Source organism: Xenia sp. Carnegie-2017, unplaced genomic scaffold (assembly GCF_021976095.1).
Source record: "Xenia sp. Carnegie-2017 unplaced genomic scaffold, XeniaSp_v1 HiC_scaffold_2, whole genome shotgun sequence".
Taxonomy (NCBI): Eukaryota; Metazoa; Cnidaria; class Anthozoa; order Malacalcyonacea; family Xeniidae; genus Xenia; species Xenia sp. Carnegie-2017.
This window is the reverse complement of record NW_025813482.1, coordinates 8,628,104-8,652,300: the sequence shown is the minus strand read 5'-3', so window position 1 is coordinate 8,652,300 and position 24,197 is coordinate 8,628,104. Positions and strand designations below refer to the sequence as shown.

Below are 24,197 nucleotides of genomic sequence, written 5' to 3'. Positions count from 1 at the left end.
AAGCAATATAATTTTTGGCATGAAATTGTGTGCAAATGCACATATAATTCACAAATGAACTATAGTCTTTGGCATGAAAATTTGTGAAAATCATGAAATTTAGTCATTGGCATGAAATTGTGTGAAAATCATGAACTATACTCTTTGGCATGAAAATGTGTGAAAATCATGAGCTAGAGCCTTTGGCATGAAAATAAGGGAAAATCATGAACTATAGTCTTTGGCTTGAAAATGTGTGAAAATCATGAGCTATAGACTTTGGCATGAAAATTTTGAAAACCATGAACTATAGTCTTTGGCATGAAAATTTGTGGAAATCATGAAATTTAGTCTTTGGCATGAAATTGTGTGAAAATCATGAACTATAGTCTTTGGCATGAAATTATGTGAAAATCATGAACTATAGTCTTTGGCATGAATATACGTGAAATACAGTCTTTGGCATTAAAATTTGTGAAAATCATGATTTATAGTCTTTGGCATTAAAATTTGTGAAAATCATGAGCTTTAGTCTTTGGCATGAAAATGTGTGAAAATCATGAGCAAGAGCCTTTGGCATGAAAATAAGGGAAAATCATGAACTATAGTTATTGGCTTGAAAATGTGTGAAAATCATGAACTTTAGTCTTTGGCATTAAAATTTGTGAAAATCATGAGCTTTAGTCTTTGGTTTTAAAATGTGTGAAAATCATGAGCTTTAGTCTTTGGCATGAAATTGCGGGAAAATCATGAACTATAGTCTTTATTATGAATATATCTGAAAATTCATGAACTATAATTTTTGTCATGAAAATGTGTAAAAATCATGAACTATAGTCTTTGGCATGAAAATGTATGAAAATCATGAACTATAGTCTTTGTTATGAATATATCTGAAAATTCATGAATTATAGTCTTTGGCATGAAAATGTATGAAAATCATGAACTATAGACTTTGTCATGAAAATGTGTGAAAATCATGAACTTTAGTCTTTGGCATGAAAATGTGTGAAAATCATGAACTTTAGCCTTTGCATGAAAATAAGTGAAAATCATGAACTATAGTCTTTGTCATGAAATTATGTGAAAATCATGAACTATAGTCTTTGTCATGAAAATGTGTGAAAATCATGATCTATAGTCTTTGGCATGAAAATGTGTGAAAATCATGAACTATACTCTTTGGTATGAAAATTTGTGAAAATCATGAACTTTAGTCTTTGCATGAAAATGTGTGAAAATCATGATTTATAGTCTTTGGCATTAAAATTTGTGAAAATCATGAACTTTAGTCTTTGGCATGAAAATGTGTGAAAATCATAAACACTAGCCTTTGGCATGAAAATAAGTAAAAATCATGAACTACAGTCTTTGGCATGGAAATGTGTTAAAATCATGAACTATAGTCTTTGTTATGAATATATCTGAAAATTAATGAAAATGTGTAAAAATCATGAACTATAGTCTTTGTCATGAAAATGTATGAAAATCATGAACTATAGACTTTGTCATGAAAATGTGTGAAAATCATGATCTATAGTCTTTGGCATGAAAATGTGTGAAAATCATGAACTATACTCTTTGGTATGAAAATTTGTGAAAATCATGAACTTTAGTCTTTGCATGAAAATGTGTGAAAATCATGAAATTTAGCCTTTGCATGAAAATAAGTGAAAATCATGAACTATAGTCTTTGGCATGAAAATGTGTGAAAATCATGAACTATAGTCTTTGGCATGAAAATTTGTGAAAATCATGAACTTTAGTCTTTGGCATGAAATTGTGTGAAAATCATGAGCTAGAGCCTTTGGCATGAAAATAAGGGAAAATCATGAACTATAGTCTTTGGCATGAAAATGTGTAAAAATCATGATCTATAGACTTTGGCATGAAAATTTTGAAAACCATGAACTATAGTCTTTGGCATGAAAATTTGTGGAAATCATGAAATTTAGTCTTTATCATGAAAATGTATGAAAATCATGAACTATAGACTTTGTCACGAAAATGTGTGAAAATCATGATCTATAGTCTTTGCATGAAAATGTGTGAAAATCATGAACTATACTCTTTGGTATGAAAATGTGTGAAAATCATGATTTATAGTCTTTGGCATTAAAATTTGTGAAAATCATGAATTATAGTCTTTGTCATGAAAATGTGTAAAAATCATGAACTATAGTCTTTGTGATGAAATTGCATGAAAATCATGAACTATAGTCTTTGGCATGAAAATAAGTGTAAATCATGAACCATAGCCTTTGGCATAAAAATGTGTAAAAATCATGAAATATAGTCTTTTACATGAATATACGTGAAATATAGTCTTTGGCATGAAAATGTATGAAAATCATGAACTATAGTCTTTGTCATGAAAATGTGTGAAAATCATGATCTATACTCTTTGGCATGAAAATTTGTGAAAATCATGAACTTTAGTCTTTGGCATGAAAATGTGTGAAAATCATGAACTTTAGTCTTTGGCATGAAAATGTGTGAAAATCATTAACAATACACTTTGGCATGAAAATAAGTGTAAATCATGAGCTACAGTCTTTGGTATGAAGATGTTTAAAAATCATGAATTATAGTCTTTGGCATAAAAATGTATGAAAATCATGAACTATAGACTTTGTCATGAAAATGTGTGAAAATCATGAACAATAGCCTTTGGCATGAAAATAAGGGAAAATCATGAACTACAGTCTTTGGCATGAAAATGTGTGAAAATCATGAACTATAGTCTTTGGCATGAATATACGTGAAATATAGCCTTTGCATGAAAATAAGTGAAAATCATGAACTATAGTCTTTGGCATGAAATTATGTGAAAATCATGAACTATAGTCTTTGGTATGAATATACGTGAAATATAGTCTTTGGCATGAAAATGTGTGAAAATCATGAACAAAAGCCTTTGGCATGAAAATAAGGGAAAATCATGAACTACAGTCTTTGGCATTAAAATGTGTGAAAATCATGAACTATAGTCTTTCTTATGAATATATCTGAAAATGCATGAATTATAGTCTTTGGCATGAAAATATGTGTAAATCATGAACAATAGCCTTTGGCATAAAAATGTGTAAAAATCATGAAATATAGTCTTTGGCATAAAAATAAATGAAAATCATGAACTATAGTCTTTGGCATGAAAATGTGTGAAAATCATGAACTATACTCTTTGGTATGAAAATTTGTGAAAATCATGAACTTTAGTCTTTGGCATGAAAATGTGTGAAAATCATGAACTTTAGCCTTTGCATGAAAATAAGTGAAAATCATGAACTATAGTCTTTGGCATGAAAATGTGAAAATCATGATTTATAGTCTTTGGCATTAAAATTGTGAAAATCATGAACTTAGTCTTTGGCATGAAAATGTGTGAAAATCATGAACTATACTTTGGCATGAAAATAAGTGAAAATCATGAACTATAGTCTTTGGTATGAAAATGTTTAAAATCATGAATTTATAGTCTTTGGCATAAAATGTATGAAAATCATGAACTATAGTCTTTGTCATGAAAATGTGAAAATCATGAACTATAGCTTTGGCATGAAAATAAGTGAAAATCATGAACTATAGTCTTTGGTATGAAAATGTGTGAAAATCATGAACAATAGTCTTTGTCATGAAAATGTGAAAATCATGAACTGCTTTGCATGAAAATAAGTGAAAATCATGAACTATAGTCCTTGGCATGAAAATGTGTGAAAATCATGATTTATAGTCTTTGGCATTAAAATTTGTGAAAATCATGAACTTTAGTCTTTGGCATGAAAATGTGTGAAAATCATTAACAATACACTTTGGCATGAAAATAAGTGAAAATCATGAACTACAGTCTTTGGTATGAAGATGTTTAAAAATCATGAATTTATAGTCTTTGGCATAAAAATGTATGAAAATCATGAACTATAGACTTTGTCATGAAAATGTGTGAAAATCATGAACAATAGCTTTGGCATGAAAATAAGTGAAAATCATGAACTACAGTCTTTGGTATGAAAATGTGTGAAAATCATGAACAATAGACTTTGTCATGAAAATGTGTGAAAATCATGAACTTTAGCCTTTGCATGAAAATAAGTGAAAATCATGAACTATAGTCCTTGGCATGAAAATGTGTGAAAATCATGATTTATAGTCTTTGGCATTAAAATTTGTGAAAATCATGAACTTTAGTCTTTGGCATGAAAATGTGTGAAAATCATTAACAATACACTTTGGCATGAAAATAAGTGAAAATCATGAACTACAGTCTTTGGTATGAAGATGTTTAAAAATCATGAATTTATAGTCTTTGGCATGAAAATGTATGAAAATCATGAACTATACACTTTGTCATGAAAATGTGTGAAAATCATGAACAATAGCGTTTGGCATGAAAATAAGTGAAAATCATGAACTACAGTCTTTGGTATGAAAATGTGTGAAAATCATGAACAATAGACTTTGTCATGAAAATGTGTGAAAATCATGAACTTTAGCCTTTGCATGAAAATAAGTGAAAATCATGAACTATAGTCCTTGGCATGAAAATGTGTGAAAATCATGATTTATAGTCTTTGGCATTAAAATTTGTGAAAATCATGAAACTTTAGTCTTTGGCATGAAAATGTGTGAAAATCATTAACAATACACTTTGGCATGAAAATAAGTGAAATCCTTGAACTACAGTCTTTGGTATGAAGATGTTTAAAAATCATGAATTTATAGTCTTTGGCATAAAAATGTATGAAAATCATGAACTATAGTCTTTGGCATGAAAATAAGTGAAAATCATGAACTATACTCTTTGGTATGAAAATTTGTGAAAATCATGAACTTTAGTCTTTGGCATGAAAATGTGTGAAAATCATGAACTTTAGCCTTTGCATGAAAATAAGTGAAAATCATGAACTATAGTCTTTGGCATGAAAATGTGTGAAAATCATGATTTATAGTCTTTGGCATTAAAATTTGTGAAAATCATGAACTTTAGTCTTTGGCATGAAAATGTGTGAAAATCATTAACAATACACTTTGGCATGAAAATAAGTGAAAATCATGAACTATAGTCTTTGGTATGAAAATGTTTAAAATCATGAATTATAGTCTTTGGCATAAAAATGTATGAAAATCATGAACTATAGTCTTTGTCATGAAAATGTGTGAAAATCATGAACAATAGCTTTGGCATGAAAATAAGTGAAAATCATGAACTATAGTCTTTGGTATGAAAATGTGTGAAAATCATGAACTATAGTCTTTGTCATGAAAATGTGTGAAAATCATGAACTATAGCCTTTGCATGAAAATAAGTGAAAATCATGAACTATAGTCTTTGGCATGAAAATGTGAAAATCATGATTTATAGTCTTTGGCATTAAAATTTGTGAAAATCATGAACTTTAGTCTTTGGCATGAAAATGTGTGAAAATCATTAACAATACACTTTGGCATGAAAATAAGTGAAAATCATGAACTACAGTCTTTGGCATGATGTTTAAAATCATGAATTTATAGTCTTTGGCATAAAAATGTATGAAAATCATGAACTATAGACTTTGTCATGAAAATGTGTGAAAATCATGAACAATAGCGTTTGGCATGAAAATAAGTGAAAATCATGAACTACAGTCTTTGGTATGAAAATGTGTGAAAATCATGAACTATAGACTTTGTCATGAAAATGTGTGAAAATCATGAACTTTAGCCTTTGCATGAAAATAAGTGAAAATCATGAACTATAGTCCTTGGCATGAAAATGTGTGAAAATCATGATTTATAGTCTTTGGCATTAAAATTTGTGAAAATCATGAACTTTATAGTCTTTGGCATGAAAATGTGTGAAAATCATGAACTATAGTCTTTGGCATGAAAATAAGTGAAAATCATGAACTATAGTCTTTGGTATGAAAATGTTTAAAATCATGAATTATAGTCTTTGGCATGAAAATGTATGAAAATCATGAACTATAGTCTTTGTCATGAAAATGTGTGAAAATCATGAACTATAGTCTTTGGCATGAAAATAAGTGAAAATCATGAACTATAGTCTTTGTTATGAATATATCAAAAAATTCATGAACTATAGTCTTTGTCATGAATATGTGTAAAAATCATGAACTTTAGCCTTTGCATGAAAATAAGTGAAAATCATGAACTATATTCTTTGGCATGAAAATGTGTGAAAATCATGATCTATAGTCTTTGGCATTAAAATTTGTGAAAATCATGAACTATAGTCTTTGGCATGAAAATGTGTGAAAATCATGAACTATAGTCTTTGGCATGAAAATAAGTGAAATCATGAACTATAGTCTTTGGCATGAAAATGTTTAAAATCATGAATTATAGTCTTTGGCATAAAAATGTATGAAAATCATGAACTATAGACTTTGTCATGAAAATGTGTGAAAATCATGAACAATAGCCTTTGGCATGAAAATAAGTGAAAATCATGAACTATAGTCTTTGTTATGAATATATCTGAAAATTCATGAACTATAGTCTTTGTCATGAAAATGTGTAAAAATCATGATCTATAGTCCTTGGCATGAGATTGTGTGAAAATTATGAGTTATAGAATTTGGCGTAAAAGTAAGTGAAAATCATGAAATATAGTCTTTGGCATGAATATACGTGAAATATAGGCTTTAGCATGAAAATATTTGTAAATCATGATTTATAGTCTTTGGCATGAAAATTTGTGAAAATCATGAACTTTAGTCTTTGTCATGAAAATGTGTGAAAATCATGAACAATAGCGTTTGGCATGAAAATAAGTGAAAATCATGAACTATAGTCTTTGGCATGAAAATGTGTGAAAATCATGAACTATAGTCTTTGTCATGAAAATGTGTGAAAATCATGAACTTTAGCCTTTGCATGAAAATAAGTGAAAATCATGAACTATAGTCCTTGGCATGAAAATGTGTGAAAATCATGATTATAGTCTTTGGCATGAAAATTTGTGAAAATCATGAACTATAGTCTTTGGCATGAAAATGTGTGAAAATCATGAACTATAGTCTTTGGCATGAAAATAAGTGAAAATCATGAACTATAGTCTTTGGCATGAAAATGTTTAAAATCATGAATTATAGTCTTTGGCATAAAAATGTATGAAAATCATGAACTATAGTCTTTGTCATGAAAATGTGTGAAAATCATGAACTATAGTCTTTGGCATGAAAATAAGTGAAAATCATGAACTATAGTCTTTGGCATGAAAATGTGTGAAAATCATGAACTATAGTCTTTGGCATGAAAATGTGTGAAAATCATGAACTATAGTCTTTGCATGAAAATAAGTGAAAATCATGAACTATAGTCTTTGGCATGAAAATGTGTGAAAATCATGATTATAGTCTTTGGCATGAAAATTTGTGAAAATCATGAACTATAGTCTTTGGCATGAAAATGTGAAAATCATGAACTATAGTCTTTGGCATGAAAATAAGTGAAAATCATGAACTATAGTCTTTGGTATGAAAATGTTTAAAATCATGAATTATAGTCTTTGGCATAAAATGTGTGAAAATCATGAACTATAGTCTTTGGCATGAAATTGTGTGAAAATCATGAGCTAGAGCCTTTGGCATGAAAATAAGGGAAAATCATGAACTATAGTCTTTGGCATGAAAATGTGTAAAAATCATGATCTATACTCTTTGGCATGAAAATTTGTGAAAATCATGAACTTTAGCCTTTGGATGAAAATAAGTGAAAATCATGAACTATATTCTTTGGCATGAAATTATGTGAAAATCATGAACTACAGTCTTTGGCATGAAAATTTGTGAAAATCATGAATTATAGTCGTTGTTATGAATATATCTGAAAATTCATGAATTATAGTCTTTGGCATGAAAATGTGTGAAAATCATGAACTATAGTCTTTGGCATGAAAATGTAAGAAAATCATGAATTTTAGTCTTTGGCATGAAAATGTGTGAAAATCATGAACTATAGTCTTTGTTATGAAAATGTGTGAAAATCATGAACAATAGCTTTGGCATGAAAATGTATGAAAATCATGGACTATAGTCTTTGTCATGAAAATGTGTAAAAATCATGATCTATACTCTTTGGCATGAAAATGTGCGAAAATTAATGAATTATAGTCTTTGCCATTGAAATATGTGAAAATCATGAATTATAGTCTTTGTCATGAAAACGTGTGAAAATCATGATCTATATTCTTTGGCATGAAAATTTGTGAAAATCATGAACTTTAGTCTTTGGCATGAAAATGTGTGAAAATCATGAACTATAGTCTTTGGCATGAAAATAAGTGAAATCATGAACTATAGTCTTTGGCATGAAAATGTTTAAAAATCATGAATTATAGTCTTTGGCATGAAAATGTATGAAAATCATGAACTATAGTCTTTGTCATGAAAATGTGTGAAAATCATGAACTATAGTCTTTGGCATGAAAATATGTGAAAATCATGAACTATAGTCTTTGTCATGAAAATATGTGAAAATCATGAACTATAGTCTTTGGCATGAAAATGTGTAAAATCATGATCTATAGTCTTTGGCATGAAATTGTGTGAAAATCATGAACTATAGTCTTTGGCATAAAATAAGTGAAAATCATGAACTATAGTCTTTGGCATGAATATACGTGAAATATAGGCTTTAGCATGAAAATATTGAAAATCATGAACTATAGTCTTTGGCATGAAAATTTGTGAAAATCATGAACTATAGTCTTTGGCATGAAAATGTGTGAAAATCATTAACAATACACTTTGGCATGAAAATAAGTGAAATCCTTGAACTACAGTCTTTGGTATGAAGATGTTTAAAAATCATGAATTTATAGTCTTTGGCATAAAAATGTATGAAAATCATGAACTATAGACTTTGTCATGAAAATGTGTGAAAATCATGAACAATAGTCTTTGGCATGAAAATAAGTGAAAATCATGAACTATAGTCTTTGTTATGAATATATCTGAAAATTCATGAACTATACTTTTTGTCATGAAAATGTGTAAAAATCATGATCTATAGTCTTTGTCATGAAAATGTGTGAAAATCATGAACTATAGACTTTGACATGAAAATTTGTGAAAATCATGAACTTTAGTCTTTGGCATGAAAATACGTGAAATATAGTCTTTGCATGAAAATATTTAAATCATGAACTATAGTCTTTGGCATGAAAATTTGTGAAAATCATGAACTATAGTCTTTGTCATGAAAATGTGAAAATCATGAACTATAGTCTTGGCATGAAAATAAGTGAAAATCATGAACTATAGTCTTTGGCATGAAAATGTGAAAATCATGATTTATAGTCTTTGGCATGAAAATTTGAAAATCATGAACTATAGTCTTTGGCATGAAAATGTGTAAAAATCATGAACTATAGTCTTTGGCATGAAAATAAGTGAAAATCATGAACTATAGTCTTTGGTATGAAAATGTTTAAAATCATGAATTATAGTCTTTGGCATAAAATGTATGAAAATCATGAACTATAGTCTTTGTCATGAAAATGTGAAAATCATGAACTATAGTCTTTGGCATGAAAATAAGTGAAAATCATGAACTATAGTCCTTGGCATGAAAATGTGTGAAAATCATGATTTATAGTCTTTGGCATGAAAATTGTGAAAATCATGAACTTTAGTCTTTGGCATGAAAATGTGTAAAATCATGAACTATAGTCTTTGGCATGAAAATAAGTGAAAATCATGAACTATAGTCTTTGGCATGAAAATGTTTAAAATCATGAATTATAGTCTTTGGCATGAAAATATGAAAATCATGAACTATAGTCTTTGTCATGAAAATGAAAATCATGAACTATAGTCTTTGGCATGAAAATAAGTGAAAATCATGAACTATAGTCTTTGGTATGAAAATGTGTGAAAATCATGAACAATAGACTTTGTCATGAAAATGTGTGAAAATCATGAACTTTAGCCTTTGCATGAAAATAAGTGAAAATCATGAACTATAGTCCTTGGCATGAAAATGTGTGAAAATCATGATTTATAGTCTTAGGCATTAAAATTTGTGAAAATCATGAACTTTAGTCTTTGGCATGAAAATAAGTGAAAATCATGAGCTAGAGCCTTTGTCATGAAAATAAGGGAAAATCATGAACTATAGTCTTTGGCTTGAAAATGTGTAAAAGTCATGAGCTATAGACTTTGGCATGAAAATTGAAAATCATGAACTATAGTCTTTGGCATGAAAATTTGTGAAAATCATGAAATATAGTCTTTATCATGAAAATGTGTGAAAATCATGAACTATAGTCTTTGTCATGAAAATGTGTGAAAATCATGATCTATAGTCTTTGGCATGAAAATGTGTGAAAATCATGAACTATAGTCTTTGGTATGAAAATGTGTGAAAATCATGAATTATAGTCTTTGGCATTAAAATTTGTGAAAATCATGAATTATAGTCTTTGTCATGAAAATGTGTAAAAATCATGAACTATAGTCTTTGTGATGAGATTGCATGAAAATCATGAACTATAGTCTTTGGCATGAAAATATGTGTAAATCATGAACCATAGCCTTTGGCATAAAAATGTGTAAAAATCATGAAATATAGTCTTTTACATGAATATACGTATAGTCTTTGGCATGAAAATGTATAAAAATCATGAACTATAGTCTTTGGCATGAAAATTTGTGAAAATCATGAACTATAGTCTTTGGCATGAAAATGTGTGAAAATCATGAACTATAGTCTTTGTTATGAATATATCTGAAAATTCATGAATTTCATGCAGTCTTTGGCATGAAAATGTGTGAAAAACATGAACTATAGTCTTTGGCATGAAAATGTTTGAAAATCATGATCTATAGTCTTTGGCATGAAAATATGTGAAAATCATGAACTATAGTCTTTGGCATGAAAATATGTGAAAATCATGAACTATAGTCTTTGGCATGAAAATGTGTTAAAATCATGAACTATAGTCTTTGTTATGAATATATCTGAAAATTCATGAATTATAGTCTTTGGCATGAAAATGTGTGAAAAACATGAACTATAGTCTTTGGCATGAAAATATGTGAAAATCATGAAATATATTCTTTGGCATGAAAATGTGTAAAAATCATGAACTATAGTCTTTGGTATGAAAATGTGTGAAAATCATGATCCTACATAAAAGAGTACACTAAGTATTCAGAACTCAAATGAATGCTGTTCTTATAAATTTCATCAGTCTTCAAAAGTCTACATTTATGTTTGCTTCTGTGTACCTTTGTTATTTGTGTCTACCTTTTTGTTTTTATGCGTCTAAATTTTTGTCGAACTTTATATCTGCCTTTCTGTATAGATTTTTGTTTACCTTGCTGTTAATGAAAATATTTTAAAATGTTTTCCCATAAAATGAAGATGACTTTGTAAAATTTCTATACCTATGAATAAAATCTTTTTGAAATGTCGACTCACTTAGACGAGATTTTAAAGGACGACTCTTGCTAAAGGATGATTCTTTAGAAGAGACTCCTACGAAAACACGCTTTTAAATGTTTTTACGTTTGAAATGAAGATATTTATGATATAATATAAGGAAGATTTTTAGAAATGAATATTCTTATGAAATTATGACTTTTAAGACAGAAATTTATGTTGAATGAAGACTTTGAGAAAATGATACTTGTGAGGACAAATTTTTATGCCTCTTAGAATAAGTCCCTTGGGTTGTACGCACGGACATACGACTAAACTTCTAAAACGGAAAGTGTGCAGTTAATATAACATTTATTCTGCATCCTTAATATTGTCGATATATTCTTTGTTTTCATTGAAGGATTAGAGATTGTTTGACGATTAGAAGGCAGACATCTTTCTACAATCTCTATTTGCAAGCGCAGGTCTTATGGGAGATTTGACTGTTAACAGCTTACAGTTGAAATGCATTTCCCACATAATTATATGAAAATATTACAGAGTCAAATGTTGACGGAACTTTGTATCTTTATACATTTACATTGTAATCCCTGAGACGGTTCGAAAAAGCCCATGATTCTGTAGGAACTTATTTTTTAAGGACGGGAACCTAGTACTTGAGGGAAATAAAGACAGCAAATTGGGACAGGTCATAATCCTCGTACTTTATCGTTAGAGGAAAGTATTGAATATAAATGGTGTAGATTTTTGAATCACCAAAGTTTAATAAAGTGTGTATACATAATATTATATGTCTATATCATATGGAGAGAAAATGGAGCTTACACTTCTTTATAGCTACACAAAAACGCGGCAATCCAAATAATTCAAAAAAATTTGAAAGGAAAGAAATTCCTAAAACCAGGCATTTTGAATGACAAGAATTAAAACAGACGAACGAATTATAATGCAAATTTTATTAACAGATGTAACTATACAGCGAACTTATGTCGCAGCATCATCTTCAAATAGGACCACATATGCATTTATCAGTGAAGTTAAACCATGCAAGGAATATAATTATTTTAAAGTTATAGAAAGCCATAAATTATCTTTTAAGAATATGTAATTTACCAATATCAATGTATTCGCGTCCTTTACAATATGGCAAAGAATAAAGGTTGCATCCTTTGAAGCATTTGATCTGCAAATATCGAGTGGTTACTAAGTTTTACCATGACAACAGTGCACTGGGAATCGAACCCAAAGACTAAATTGTACCGCTCTTTAAAGTTGTTCATTTCATTTTTGTTAATCGGGTAGTTTAATTATTCAGAGAATTTTAAACATATTTAAGATGTTCTTCGTAATTTTAAAACTTCATATTTTTAGTTGCTTCACCGTGATGTTACATAAAGGGAAGCCTTAAATTAATATCTTAACAAAATTCAGTCCTTAGGTGCTTATTTAAAAACATTTCTAGTGAAAAAATTTACTTATTAAATATTACTGAACACCGCCAGAATATTGCTCCTTACAAAAAGCGCAATTTGATGCTGACAAAGAACAATAGCTACCATGTACATTTTTTGGGGGGTGGTCTAGCAGTTGGTCAAAATGTTCAAATTTTAGCTGCCAAAATTACATGAAAATTATGCTTTCGAAATATTAAATTGCATTGCATCAATTTTTAACATCTTCTTAACTGTAGTAAATGACCGAATAGAAAAAATAGTATTAGCTCTGAGACTAACAAAATGATATTAAACTTTGTTATGTGGTTGTTAAAGCTCTCTTATAGAATTTTTAGTTCTGATGATTTTGTATTTAACATGAAGTACAAATTTAGTCCCATACCAACGACACTGTTTTTTTTAAAACCTAACCGAAATAAAAAATCTCTAATGGAAAAACCTGAACGGTATAAACCAAGACCGAACACGAAGTCCTAAGAACTTGGAGAATACTGAACAGGAAAAAACCACTAGAGATTTTAGCCGAAGTTCCGCACCCCAGGGGCCCTTAGAAACAATAAACTTTACTTACTTTTGCAACGATTGAAAAAGCCAAGACCAAAAAAAATTCGAAATTTTTTCATACCTTTTCAAGCCTAACAATTTGTTAGTTTTTTTTAAGGTATTTTAGTTTTTGAAGTCTTTCGCCATTTTCAACATCCAGATAACGAACCGTTGACGCCATATTTCAGTTTAAATAAATGGATTTGATCACCGAACCGGACAATTTTCTACTTTGAACGAGAAAATTGTGTAGCTGAAGGGAATTTCTTAAAACGTGTGCTTTGCTCATCCAATCTACATCCGCATCGCTCAAACCTAGCGCCACCTAAGCGTCCCTATTTTGCACTGTTTCATTCAGTGCTTAGCGCGCCCGGTGTCACTAACGCTTTAAACTGGAGCATGCGCGCTTGCTGTATGACATGGATTGGATGAATATACCTCAAGATATTTTATAGAGCCAGAATTTTTTCTTTATTGGCAATAATGCTAATGTATTTCGAACAAATACAAATGAAAATGCAATTTCGACAGAAATGATTTGTAGAAGCACACGTTAAGTTTGGTTCGAATGGTTTAACCAAACAAATAGCAGCGCTTGCTTTTAGTTTCTTTTCCACTCATTGCAAAACATACTCGCAAGGTCGCTGAGAGTGCCAGCCTGCGAGTTACTTGCTGCGAGCTTACGATGATTTGCATTCAAGTAAATCATCGTAAGCTCGTAGCGAGTAAACTGCAGGCCCTGGCGGCGAGCTTGCTGGTATGTTTTGCGATGAGTAGAAAAGAGCCTTTAAAATGAAATGTTTAATTTTGACGATAATCACATAAATAACTTTGATAGCAACGCAATTGGTGAACATGGAAACCTTTGTGTAACTATTAGTAAAATACGTGACAACGTCTGCGGTTTGTCTTCATAATAATCATTATAAGAAAACAACACAATGCACTTTCATTCAAATTACGTTTCCTTTCACGTTTTTATGAAGACATTCCGCATACTTAGACCTGGTGTACTAATCATTTACTTTTTACGCTTGCTTACGATGTGGCTTGCAGCATTGAAATTCCCTGGAATGAAGTCTTCTTCATAAGAAAACAACAAACCGATTTTTACATTTACAGTGATTGCCACGCCGCCCCTAGACTGTAAATGTCTTAACAAACTGAATACTTTTATAAAGCTTCAATTTGTCGTTCTAAAAATGACTGAAAAGAAGATTGAAATCGAAATTTGCTTCCAAACTTATAAATTTTAGTCATTTCTTTTAATAGTGGTGTTGTCCTGTATAGGCACAAATCCCACATTAACACTGAGCGTAGCAACTTTCCGCAGCAACTACAGCGCACGCCTAAGCTATCTAAACTTCCTACCTGCGCATGACACCGGAATTCCGCCCTGAAAAGGAATGCCCCTTGAAGGAGGTAACCCATCATGCCCTTAACTTAACCTAACCTAGTGCATGTAGCACCTACAGGTGACCTCCAACCGGGGTAGGTTGAACTACTCATGCATTATAGGGGTTCCATGAGTGCCTTAATAGTCACTGTAGAAAGCCATTCATGAAATTGGCTAACTACAACGACTGCATGCTTTTACCGTACTAGGGGAGAGATATTTTTCTTTCCACCAAACCACCGTCTTTCCTTTGTCTGCAATAGGTCTTGCTCGCTTGATCCAGTCTTCAAAGGTCTTCTTACAGATGCTATTTGCATCCTCTACACTAAGGTACCATTTGTACCCACTAACCCCAAGTAGAAGTTGCCTTCCTTTGGCCAAACTTCACTTGCATTTCCGATCTACACTATTTATGATCATCTATCACTCGGCGAGGCAAGAACCGCTGCTATAATGCGTGGCTCCTTAAATCAGTATATTCACACAGAGGTTCTTAGAGATAAACCGGATAGAACAGTCGCAATTGACCAATAACCGCGCGTTCACACAAACTTCACACTTACTGAAGAACAAATTTTAAAAATATGTATTGTATTAAAACAAAATACAAAAAATTGCTCGAATCGAAATAATTTTTACAACCTCTTAAACAAAACTATTTTTGAAAATGCGTGTGAGAACTTGAACATAAAAGTGCATTTATTAAATTCTCTGCATTAAAAAAATAGTCTTACAGTGGAATATACTGCGCACCAGGATTTGTTGTGGCTTTTGCCCAAATTGTATAAAAGACCTTGCCTGTTAGCAGGCTACACTACGTACAGACAAAGTAAAACTCACGGTTTTCGGCGAATCCCTTGCCAACGTTTACGACAGACGATGAAAACCTTTCCAATTTATCGACAAACAACGTATCTTTGCCAAATGTAACAGCGATCGGATGCTCAGCACGTAAAACCACATAGATGCGCAAAATTTTTTAAAAAATTTAAAACGTTGATGGTTAATCCATCGTATCCAACTTTCCGGCTACCTGACGAACATTCCAGGTTTCATGTCGACGACGGCAAGCACAGAAGCAAGATTGGCCATTTCTTGCAACTGCGCATGTCGCATACGGCATGAAATCGAAAATATCGACAGACAGTCGGAAAATTAGGACTTTTAGATTTCAATTTTTGAAAAGAAGAAATTCCATGTTTTTATACGGAAAAATTTTCATTTCAATTAATTTTGAAATTTATGAGTTTGATAGTGGCGTGGTTTCGAGACTTGTCTTTACAATTGATTAACCAGGCAGGAATCGTAGTCTTAGCAGGACAAATACCCAGGAAACGCGTTTCAAAAAGCCATAGTCCATTTGATAGAGGCTCCTCTATGAACACAGATGTTGAGCTGATGGACCGGAGATGTTGCTCTCGAGTTGTATTTTGCATTTGCTTTCATAGTTTGTCATTTATAGCTACACCTGGATGGAAGTGTTTGCCAACTTTAAAATTTACCAGAGAATATAAAGTCCATTCTTAATCATTGTTCACAGGGTTTCTAAAAGAATAGCGTAATCAAAGTTAACAATTGCATTTTACAATATATACTTTTTGAAAAATTCGAATAAGTATGTTAAGGAAAAAAACGATACTTACAATGAACAATTTATTCAGTGTTAAAGCAGCTGAAAGAAAGTAGAATTTCAACCAAAATTACGGAATTTACAGCTGCACATAGCGCAAATTGTTCGTTATTATCATTTATGTTTAGCTCAGCATCAGTGGAATGATTAGCAAAAGGCAAATCCGTCTTCATCGTGAACAATTATCAACTTCTTTAGTTAAACCTGTTCACCATCGTAATGAATATAAACCACCAACATTTGTTCAATATTTCTCGATGGCGTTTGGTGATCATTTGTCGTTGAATAGAAATAAGTTCAAGTCTAAAATCAAACATAGAGCAACAAATATTAGTTATCAAAATGAAATTTTAGTGGAAGACAAATTTGGAATTCACATTTTGCACGAATAAAGATCAAAATGCCGTTCACATTTCACACATCGATCAAAGATAAAGTTCTCTGTTAAAAGAAATTTCAAAAGACATACCTGAACTTGGTTTCAGGGAGATATTCGACTCATACTTCATAGTAGAGACTTGTCTTTGCAATTGATTAACCAGTTAGGAATCGTAATCTTAGCAGGACAAAAACCCAGGAAACACGTTTCAAAAAGCCATAGTCCAATAAAATAGTGGCTCCTCTATGAATACAGGTGTTGAGCTGATAGAGACGTTGCTCTTGAGTTTTATTTTGTGTTTTCTTTCGTAGTTTAAATTGTCATTTATAACTACACCTTGAATGGAAGTGTTTGCTAACTTCATCAGAGAATATATTGTCCATTGTTAATCTTTGTTCTGAGAGTTTCTACAAAAGATAAGCATGACCGAAGTTAATAATTGCAATTCACGATACATACTTTTTGCAAAAATTCTGATAAATATATATTAAGGAAGAAAAAAAGATACTTACTATGAACAATTCATTCAGTGTTAAATTATTTGTTATTATGTGTAGCTCAGCCTCTGGGAATAATTAGCAAATGCCAAACCGTCTTCTTCGTGAACAATTATCAACTTCTTTAGTTAAACCTGTCCACCATCGTAGTGAATATAAACCACCAACATTTGTTCAATATTTCTCGATCGCATTTGATGATCATTTGTCGTTGAATAGAAATAAGTTCAAGTCTAAAATCAAGCATAGAGCAACAAATATTAGTTATCAAAATGAAACTTTACAGAAGACAAATTTAGACTTCACATTTTGCATGAATAAAGATTAAAATTCCGTTCACATTTCACACGTCGATCAAAGATAAAGTTCTCTGTTAAAAGAAACTTCAAAAGATATACCTGAACTTGGTTTCGAGGAGATATTCGACTCATACTTCACAAATCGTTTCAAATTTTTCCGGATAATCTTAGTGCACGAACTGACGAACAGATTCAAATGACAAGTTCGCAAGCTGTACATGTGTTAATCTTGAAGTATGGCAAAAATTTCGTTAACGTGTTGTGTTTTGATTGGTCATTTTTTAAGTGCGTCACAATTGTAATTAGTACCTAGGTAAAAAGGTCACTAAGGTATATCTTATGTTATATTGTGTTTATCAGCAAGCGCTTTCATAGTTATAATTAGCAATGCAAAAGAGTTTAATGACTACATGCTATATGTTTAGTACATGGTTTAAGGTTTAACAAACAATTGCTAAATGCGTCAGTAATCGGCAGTGCGTCCTTAAGGACCTTGACAAACTGCTCATCTTTGAAACCGTCGGCTTATTTCACAAAATTTAGCAATTACTTCGAACAAAACTTATTAACTCGTCAGGCGTTGAGGAGAATTTCATTTTTTGCAATTTAATGTAAATCATTACAACTGACATACTTTTCAGTAAGCAAACTCTGATGTAAAAAAATCAAAACTTTGAATTTTAGAAAATGCTCTTTTTGCAGGAAAAATGTCGTGTTTAAACAAAAATTACCCCCAAAATCTTGAGCACCCCCTCCCCCTAACTTTCACTTGCTTCCTATTCTTCTGACAAAAACATAATGACTAAGCAAAAGAATTATAAAATCTGCAATACTGATGTTCATTTTTATCGAAAAAAACATTTATGAACAAAAATTTGAACATTTAAAGAAATAAATGATGTAAAAATACGAGTAAAATAGGCTAAAACTATTTATTTGCTTCACAACAATTACCTTACAACATACAACAATGTTAAATTGTTACACTTTAAAGCATCAAATACTATAAAAAGCTAAGTGCTTGTTTATTCTTATACAACCAATTATTATTTAAAAACATGACTGAGAAATTTTTACGAAGTAATATCCTCCATGAGAATATTTATAGCAACATTTCATCTTCTTAGAGTTGTAGTTTTGGTTGCCACAACAAGATGAGCCATGAAGTCGAGAAAGAAGCTTGTATCCACAACAAATGGTACTGGAAGGATGATAATTTACACTGCCACAACATGAACTACCTCTAAACTTCGAGCGAATATGACCAGAACAGCAAACATGTTTTCTTGTATCATAGACATTAGAGCCACAGCATCCAGTGTACGAAAAATAGGATTTTGACAGGACATTGTTGTGACAGCATATCTGAGAAGACAATCGGTACAAGGAAGATCCACAGCACTGGTATCCAGAAGAACCATTAAGTATCTTACCATTACAACAACGTTGAGATTTTGAATTGTAATTATGGCTTCCACAACAAGATCTCCGTCCTCTAGATTTACTTAAGATATTTCCATGGCAACAAACATACAAACGGGAGTTGTAAGGACGAGATCCGCAGCATTTGTTACCGTTTAACTTCGAGTATAAGTTGTTGTAACAGCAGATATGCGTTCTTGAGTCATAGTTCCGGCCTCCACAACAAGATGATCCAAAATATCTTAGTTGAACTTTACCACGACAGCAGATAGATGTAGTTGAACTCATTGGAATACCGTAATAATAAGGACTTTTATATGAACCCCAGTAGGTACAACAATGGGAGCCAAATGATTTTGGATACAGGTGGTTACCACAGCAAGTTTTTTGTAAAGGATCAAAGCTATTCGAGCCACAACACATACTTCCAGTGGATCTTAATCGAAGTTTATAGTTACAGCAAATGTGTTTTGTAGGATTGTAGTTTCTCGAACCACAGCAGCGAGATCCAGAGGAACGAGACAAAATATTTCCATGACAGCATACCTTACTAAAGGAATCATAATTTATAGAGCCACAACATAAAGTACCCTTACTTTTGGGCAAAACTCTACCTGAACAGCAGACCTGCTTGCTTCTATGATAAGCATGACTCAAACAGCAGCTAACCCCACTTCCACCAGGAAAAAGGTTATTGTGACAACATTTTTTGTGATTAGGGAAGAAAGCCCTAGAACCGCAACAAGATGAACCATGAATTCTTGAGATAATTTTGCCATTGCAACACAAATGACTTTTACTATTATAATTACGTGATTTGCAACATGAAGAACCTCGCCATTTGTAGAATAGTCTTCCATGACAACAAACTGCCACTGCAGAATTATAAACTTGATTATGACAACAAGAATTACCTCTCCTTTTACTGTGAATCTTACCATTACAACAAACTTGTGAATAACTGTTATAAGAGTGAGAACCACAACAACTACTACCAAGAAATCGAGATTGAATCACTCCACTGCAACACACATGAGAACCACTTTTGTAATTTTTTGAGCCACAACATACATCACCTGATGACTTAGACAGAATGTTACCACTACAACAAACTGAACTAGAAGGATTGTAATTTATTGTACCACAACAAGCAGAACCAAATCTTTTGCTTAAAATTTTTCCATCACAACAGACTTGAGAGGAAGGCCGGTAATAATTATTACCACAACAACTTATAAAGAAACCATAGAATACCTTGCCATTACAACAAATGGCTCTGGTAGGATCGTAGGTTTGGGAAGCACAACATTGAAAGCTTGAAGGTAAATATTTATGAAGCTTACCACCACAACAAACACCAATAAAAGGATTATAGTTGACAGACCCACAACAAGCAAAACCGTTTGTTCTATCAAGAATCTTTCCATGACAGCAAACAAAATGTAGTATCATAAATTTTGTCCCCACAACAATTCCCACCGCTATAAAGTGGATGTATTTTTCCTGCACAGCACATTTCAGTTTGAGGATTATAATAACGATGTCCACAAAGAACAGATTGCGGTGGCGCATGGTATTCTAAAAGTAAAAATGTAGCGTGTATTACTGATGCTAAGGATCTCAAAATTTAATCAAAGTTTATACCATAACATTGGATTTTGAACATAAGCAGTTGAAAAATTTAATTAGATACACCTGGTCATAGTTTGCATGTCATAGTTGATATGAATACATTGAAAGTTGTTGTAGGTAATAGATTGATAATAGATGAAATAATAATTAGAAATAATACTTAGAGTGATTAATAATATGATATAGAGACAATATCAATGTCGTAGAAAACGTGTTAATCTAACTCTGATATAGAAGCTGATTTATAACATAAGTGGTAAAATATTCCGCTATCTTTGGTTATTTGGTTATATTCCGATATTTTTGTCTTTTCTAAAGCTATTTCTCATTTATTTGTCACAAATTCGTCTTGAAAATCAATAAAAATGCGTTCAGTATTTAATGGACACCAACTAGCTCATTACACAAAACATGACAAAACATAAGTTCATAGTCGTTTTGTGAGAGTTTACTTAAATTGGTGCATGCGATATATGAGACATATTGATGTCTTACAAAAAGTTCTATGAAAACTAGTGTATTAAATACGAGAAAAACAATAATTATTAAGTCGCTGACCTTCACAAAACGAGCCGTTTCCAGAAAAACCAAAATTACAAATACAAGAATACGATCCATTCGTGTTAACACATGTTGCATTTTGATGACAATTGTCGATAGAAAGAGAACATTCATCAATATCTATAATAAGAAACACATGTACGTATTTGCGATTCGTATGTAATTCAATTGACCTATTTGAAGATCATACTTTACAAAACCGACCTTCACAAAAAGTTCCATTTCCAGAATAACCAACATTGCAATTACATAAATAAGATCCATTTGTATTAACACAGATTGAGTTTTGATGACAGTTGTCGATAGAAAGAGAACATTCATCAATATCTATAACAAAAAATAGATGTATTTGCGATTCGTATGTAATTCAATTGACTAATTTGAAAATCATACTTTACAAGACTGACCTTCACAAAAAGTTCCATTTCCAGAATAACCAACGTTACAATTACATAAATAAGATCCATTTGTTAACACAGGTTGAGTTTTGATGACAATTGTCGATAGAAAGAGAACATTCATCAATATCTATAATAAAAAATGCAAGTATTTGTGATTCATATGTAATTCAATTGACCAATTTGAAAATCATACTTTACACGACTGACCTTCACAAAAAGTTCCATTTCCAGAATAACCAACGTTACAATTACATAAATAAGATCCATTTGAGTTAACACAGGTTGAGTTTTGATGACAATTGTCGATAGAAAGAGAACATTCGTCAATATCTATAACAAAAAATACATGTATTTGCGATTCGTATGTAATTCAATTGACCAATTTGAAAATCATACTTTACAAGACTGACCTTCACAAAAAGTTCCATTTCCAGAATAACCAACGTTGCAATTACATAAATAAGATCCATTTGTATTAACACAGATTGAGTTTTGATGACAATTGTCGATAGAAAGAGAACATTCATCAATATCTATAACAAAAATACAAGTATTTGGATTCATATGTAATTCAATTGACCAATTTGAAAATTATACTTTACACGACTGACCTTCACAAAAAGTTCCATTTCCAGAATAACCAACGTTGCAATTACATAAATAAGATCCATTTGAGTTAACACAGGTTGAGTTTTGATGACAATTGTCGATAGAAAGAGAACATTCATCAATATCTATAACAAAAATTACATGTATTTGGGATTCATATGTAATTTAATTGACCAATTTGAAAATCATACTTTACAAGACTGACCTTCACAAAAAGTTCCATTTCCAGAATGACCAGCGTTGCAATTACATAAATAAGATCCATTTGAGTTAACACAGGTTGAGTTTTGATGACAATTGTCGATAGAAAGAGAACATTCATCAACGTCTATAACAAAAATTACATTTATTTGTGAATCGTATGTATTTCAATTGACCAATTTGAAAATCATACTTTACAAGACTGACCTTCACAAAAAGTTCCACTTCCAGAATAACCAACGTTGCAATTACATAAATAAGATCCATTTGAGTTAACACAGGTTGAGTTTTGATGACAATTGTCGATAGAAAGAGAACACTCATCAATATCTATAAAAAAAATACATGTATTTGCGATTCATATGTAATTTAATTGACTAATTTGAAAATCATACTTTACAAGACTGACCTTCACAAAAAGTTCCATTTCCAGAATGACCAGCGTTGCAATTACATAAATAAGATCCATTTGAGTTAACACAGGTTGAGTTTTGATGACAATTGTCAATAGAAAGAGAACATTCATCAATGTCTATAACAAAAATTACATTTATTTGTGAATCGTATGTATTTCAATTGACCAATTTCAAAATCATACTTTACAAGACTGACCTTCACAAAAAGTTCCACTTCCAGAATAACCAACATTGCAATTACATAAAAACGATCCAATTGTATTAACACAGGTTGAGTTTTGATGACAATTGTCGATAGAAAGAGAACATTCGTCAATATCTATTACAAAAAATACATGTATTTGTGATTCATATGTAATTTAATTGACTAATTTGAAAATCATACTTTACAAGACAGACCTTTACAAAAAGTTCCACTTCCAGAATAACCAACATTGCAATTACATAAAAACGATCCAATTGTATTCACACATTTTGACTGTTGATGACAATTGTCGAGAGAACGAGAACATTCATCAATATCTAAAATAATACAAATATGTACATTGGATTTTTACAATTTAACATCATACAAATAAACCATTAAACCGAAAATTGATTCAATCATTCAAATAATATTCAGTACAAAATAAGTCCATTTCTCAAATAATAATGAGGAAAATGACCCATGGTTGTTAACACAGATTAATTTCTTATGACAATTATCGGTAGAAACGACACATTAATTGATATCTATGAAGACACCAAAAAATACGTTTTATCATCATGATCATATATCATATATATTGAAACAAAAAGTCAAGGTGATAGCTGTTTGCTTGACTTTAAACATGAGAATGATTAGAAACACAAACAGTTCTTTTAGCGATTGAACTAACCTAAACGATCTACATCCACGCCCATTTACATATGTCAAGTTTGAATCGTTAAACACTTTGTATTTCTTTAAATTTATTAATTACTTCAAATATTTCTACTGCATTTCGAAATATCTTTATGTAATTTTATTGCCACTGTACAAAACCGTAGTTTTTCCAAATACATTTGCAACCCTTTGCGTTGAAAATTTAATTCAATTATTGATGAAGTCATGAAAGTATAATTAAAAACCGCAAACGCATCGGTGATTTTTTCACTTAATCATTTAACATGACGTGTACATTTCCTTCTATGTTTCACTTCATACAGCACATGTACATGTAGCTAATTTTTAACAGGATGATTAAGTTGTGGTCAGTAAAATACTTTGAAAAGTTGTTGAAATTTTATTTAACTTAATTTCATTAAAACATTGTTTTATCAGTGAATTCATTTTACTCATACGCCACCGTTGAGGTATGGCGACGTCATGGAAACCACCCAAAACTCCAAGGACCAAAATACTTGGCAA

At 31.1% G+C, this 24,197-nt stretch overlaps 2 protein-coding genes and 1 long non-coding RNA gene across 3 annotated transcripts; all 3 read right to left on the bottom strand.

Moving 5' to 3' along the window:
* Positions 1–17,072: 17,072 nt before the first annotated feature.
* On the bottom strand, positions 17,073–17,787 carry LOC124440702. Its single transcript, XR_006946721.1, has 3 exons — positions 17,665–17,787; positions 17,282–17,499; positions 17,073–17,176 (listed from the first exon to the last, which is right to left on the bottom strand). It is a non-coding gene; the product is annotated as an uncharacterized LOC124440702 (long non-coding RNA).
* Positions 17,788–18,483: 696 nt separating this feature from the next.
* LOC124440042 lies at positions 18,484–20,533 on the bottom strand. The gene has a single exon (XM_046990368.1). It carries the CDS (start codon positions 20,437–20,439, stop codon positions 18,616–18,618), a length of 1,824 nt encoding a protein of 607 aa, XP_046846324.1. The 5' UTR covers positions 20,440–20,533; the 3' UTR covers positions 18,484–18,615.
* Positions 20,534–20,833: 300 nt separating this feature from the next.
* Positions 20,834–23,039, bottom strand: LOC124440569 (adhesion G protein-coupled receptor E2-like). Its single transcript, XM_046990964.1, has 8 exons — positions 22,973–23,039; positions 22,801–22,905; positions 22,599–22,721; positions 22,396–22,518; positions 22,193–22,315; positions 21,385–21,507; positions 21,178–21,300; positions 20,834–20,844 (listed from the first exon to the last, which is right to left on the bottom strand). The coding sequence occupies exons 1-8, from the start codon at positions 23,037–23,039 to the stop codon at positions 20,834–20,836; spliced, it is 798 nt and encodes a 265-aa protein (XP_046846920.1).
* Between the last annotated feature and the right edge of the window lie 1,158 nt (positions 23,040–24,197).

Excerpts from the sequence above, each read along its gene's own strand:
- LOC124440042 (XM_046990368.1), bottom strand. The coding sequence starts at position 20,439 with ATGATACTACATTTTGTTTGCTGTCATGGAAAGATTCTTGATAGAACA.
- LOC124440569 (XM_046990964.1), bottom strand. The coding sequence starts at position 23,039 with ATGTTGGTTATTCTGGAAGTGGAACTTTTTGTGAAGGTCAGTCTTGTA. Across the intron at positions 22,722-22,800 it reads AAATGGAACTTTTTGTGAAG|ATATTGATGAGTGTTCTCTT; the intron begins GTCAGTCTTGTA and ends TTTTTTTTATAG. Across the intron at positions 22,519-22,598 it reads AAGTGGAACTTTTTGTGAAG|ACGTTGATGAATGTTCTCTT; the intron begins GTCAGTCTTGTA and ends TTTTTGTTATAG.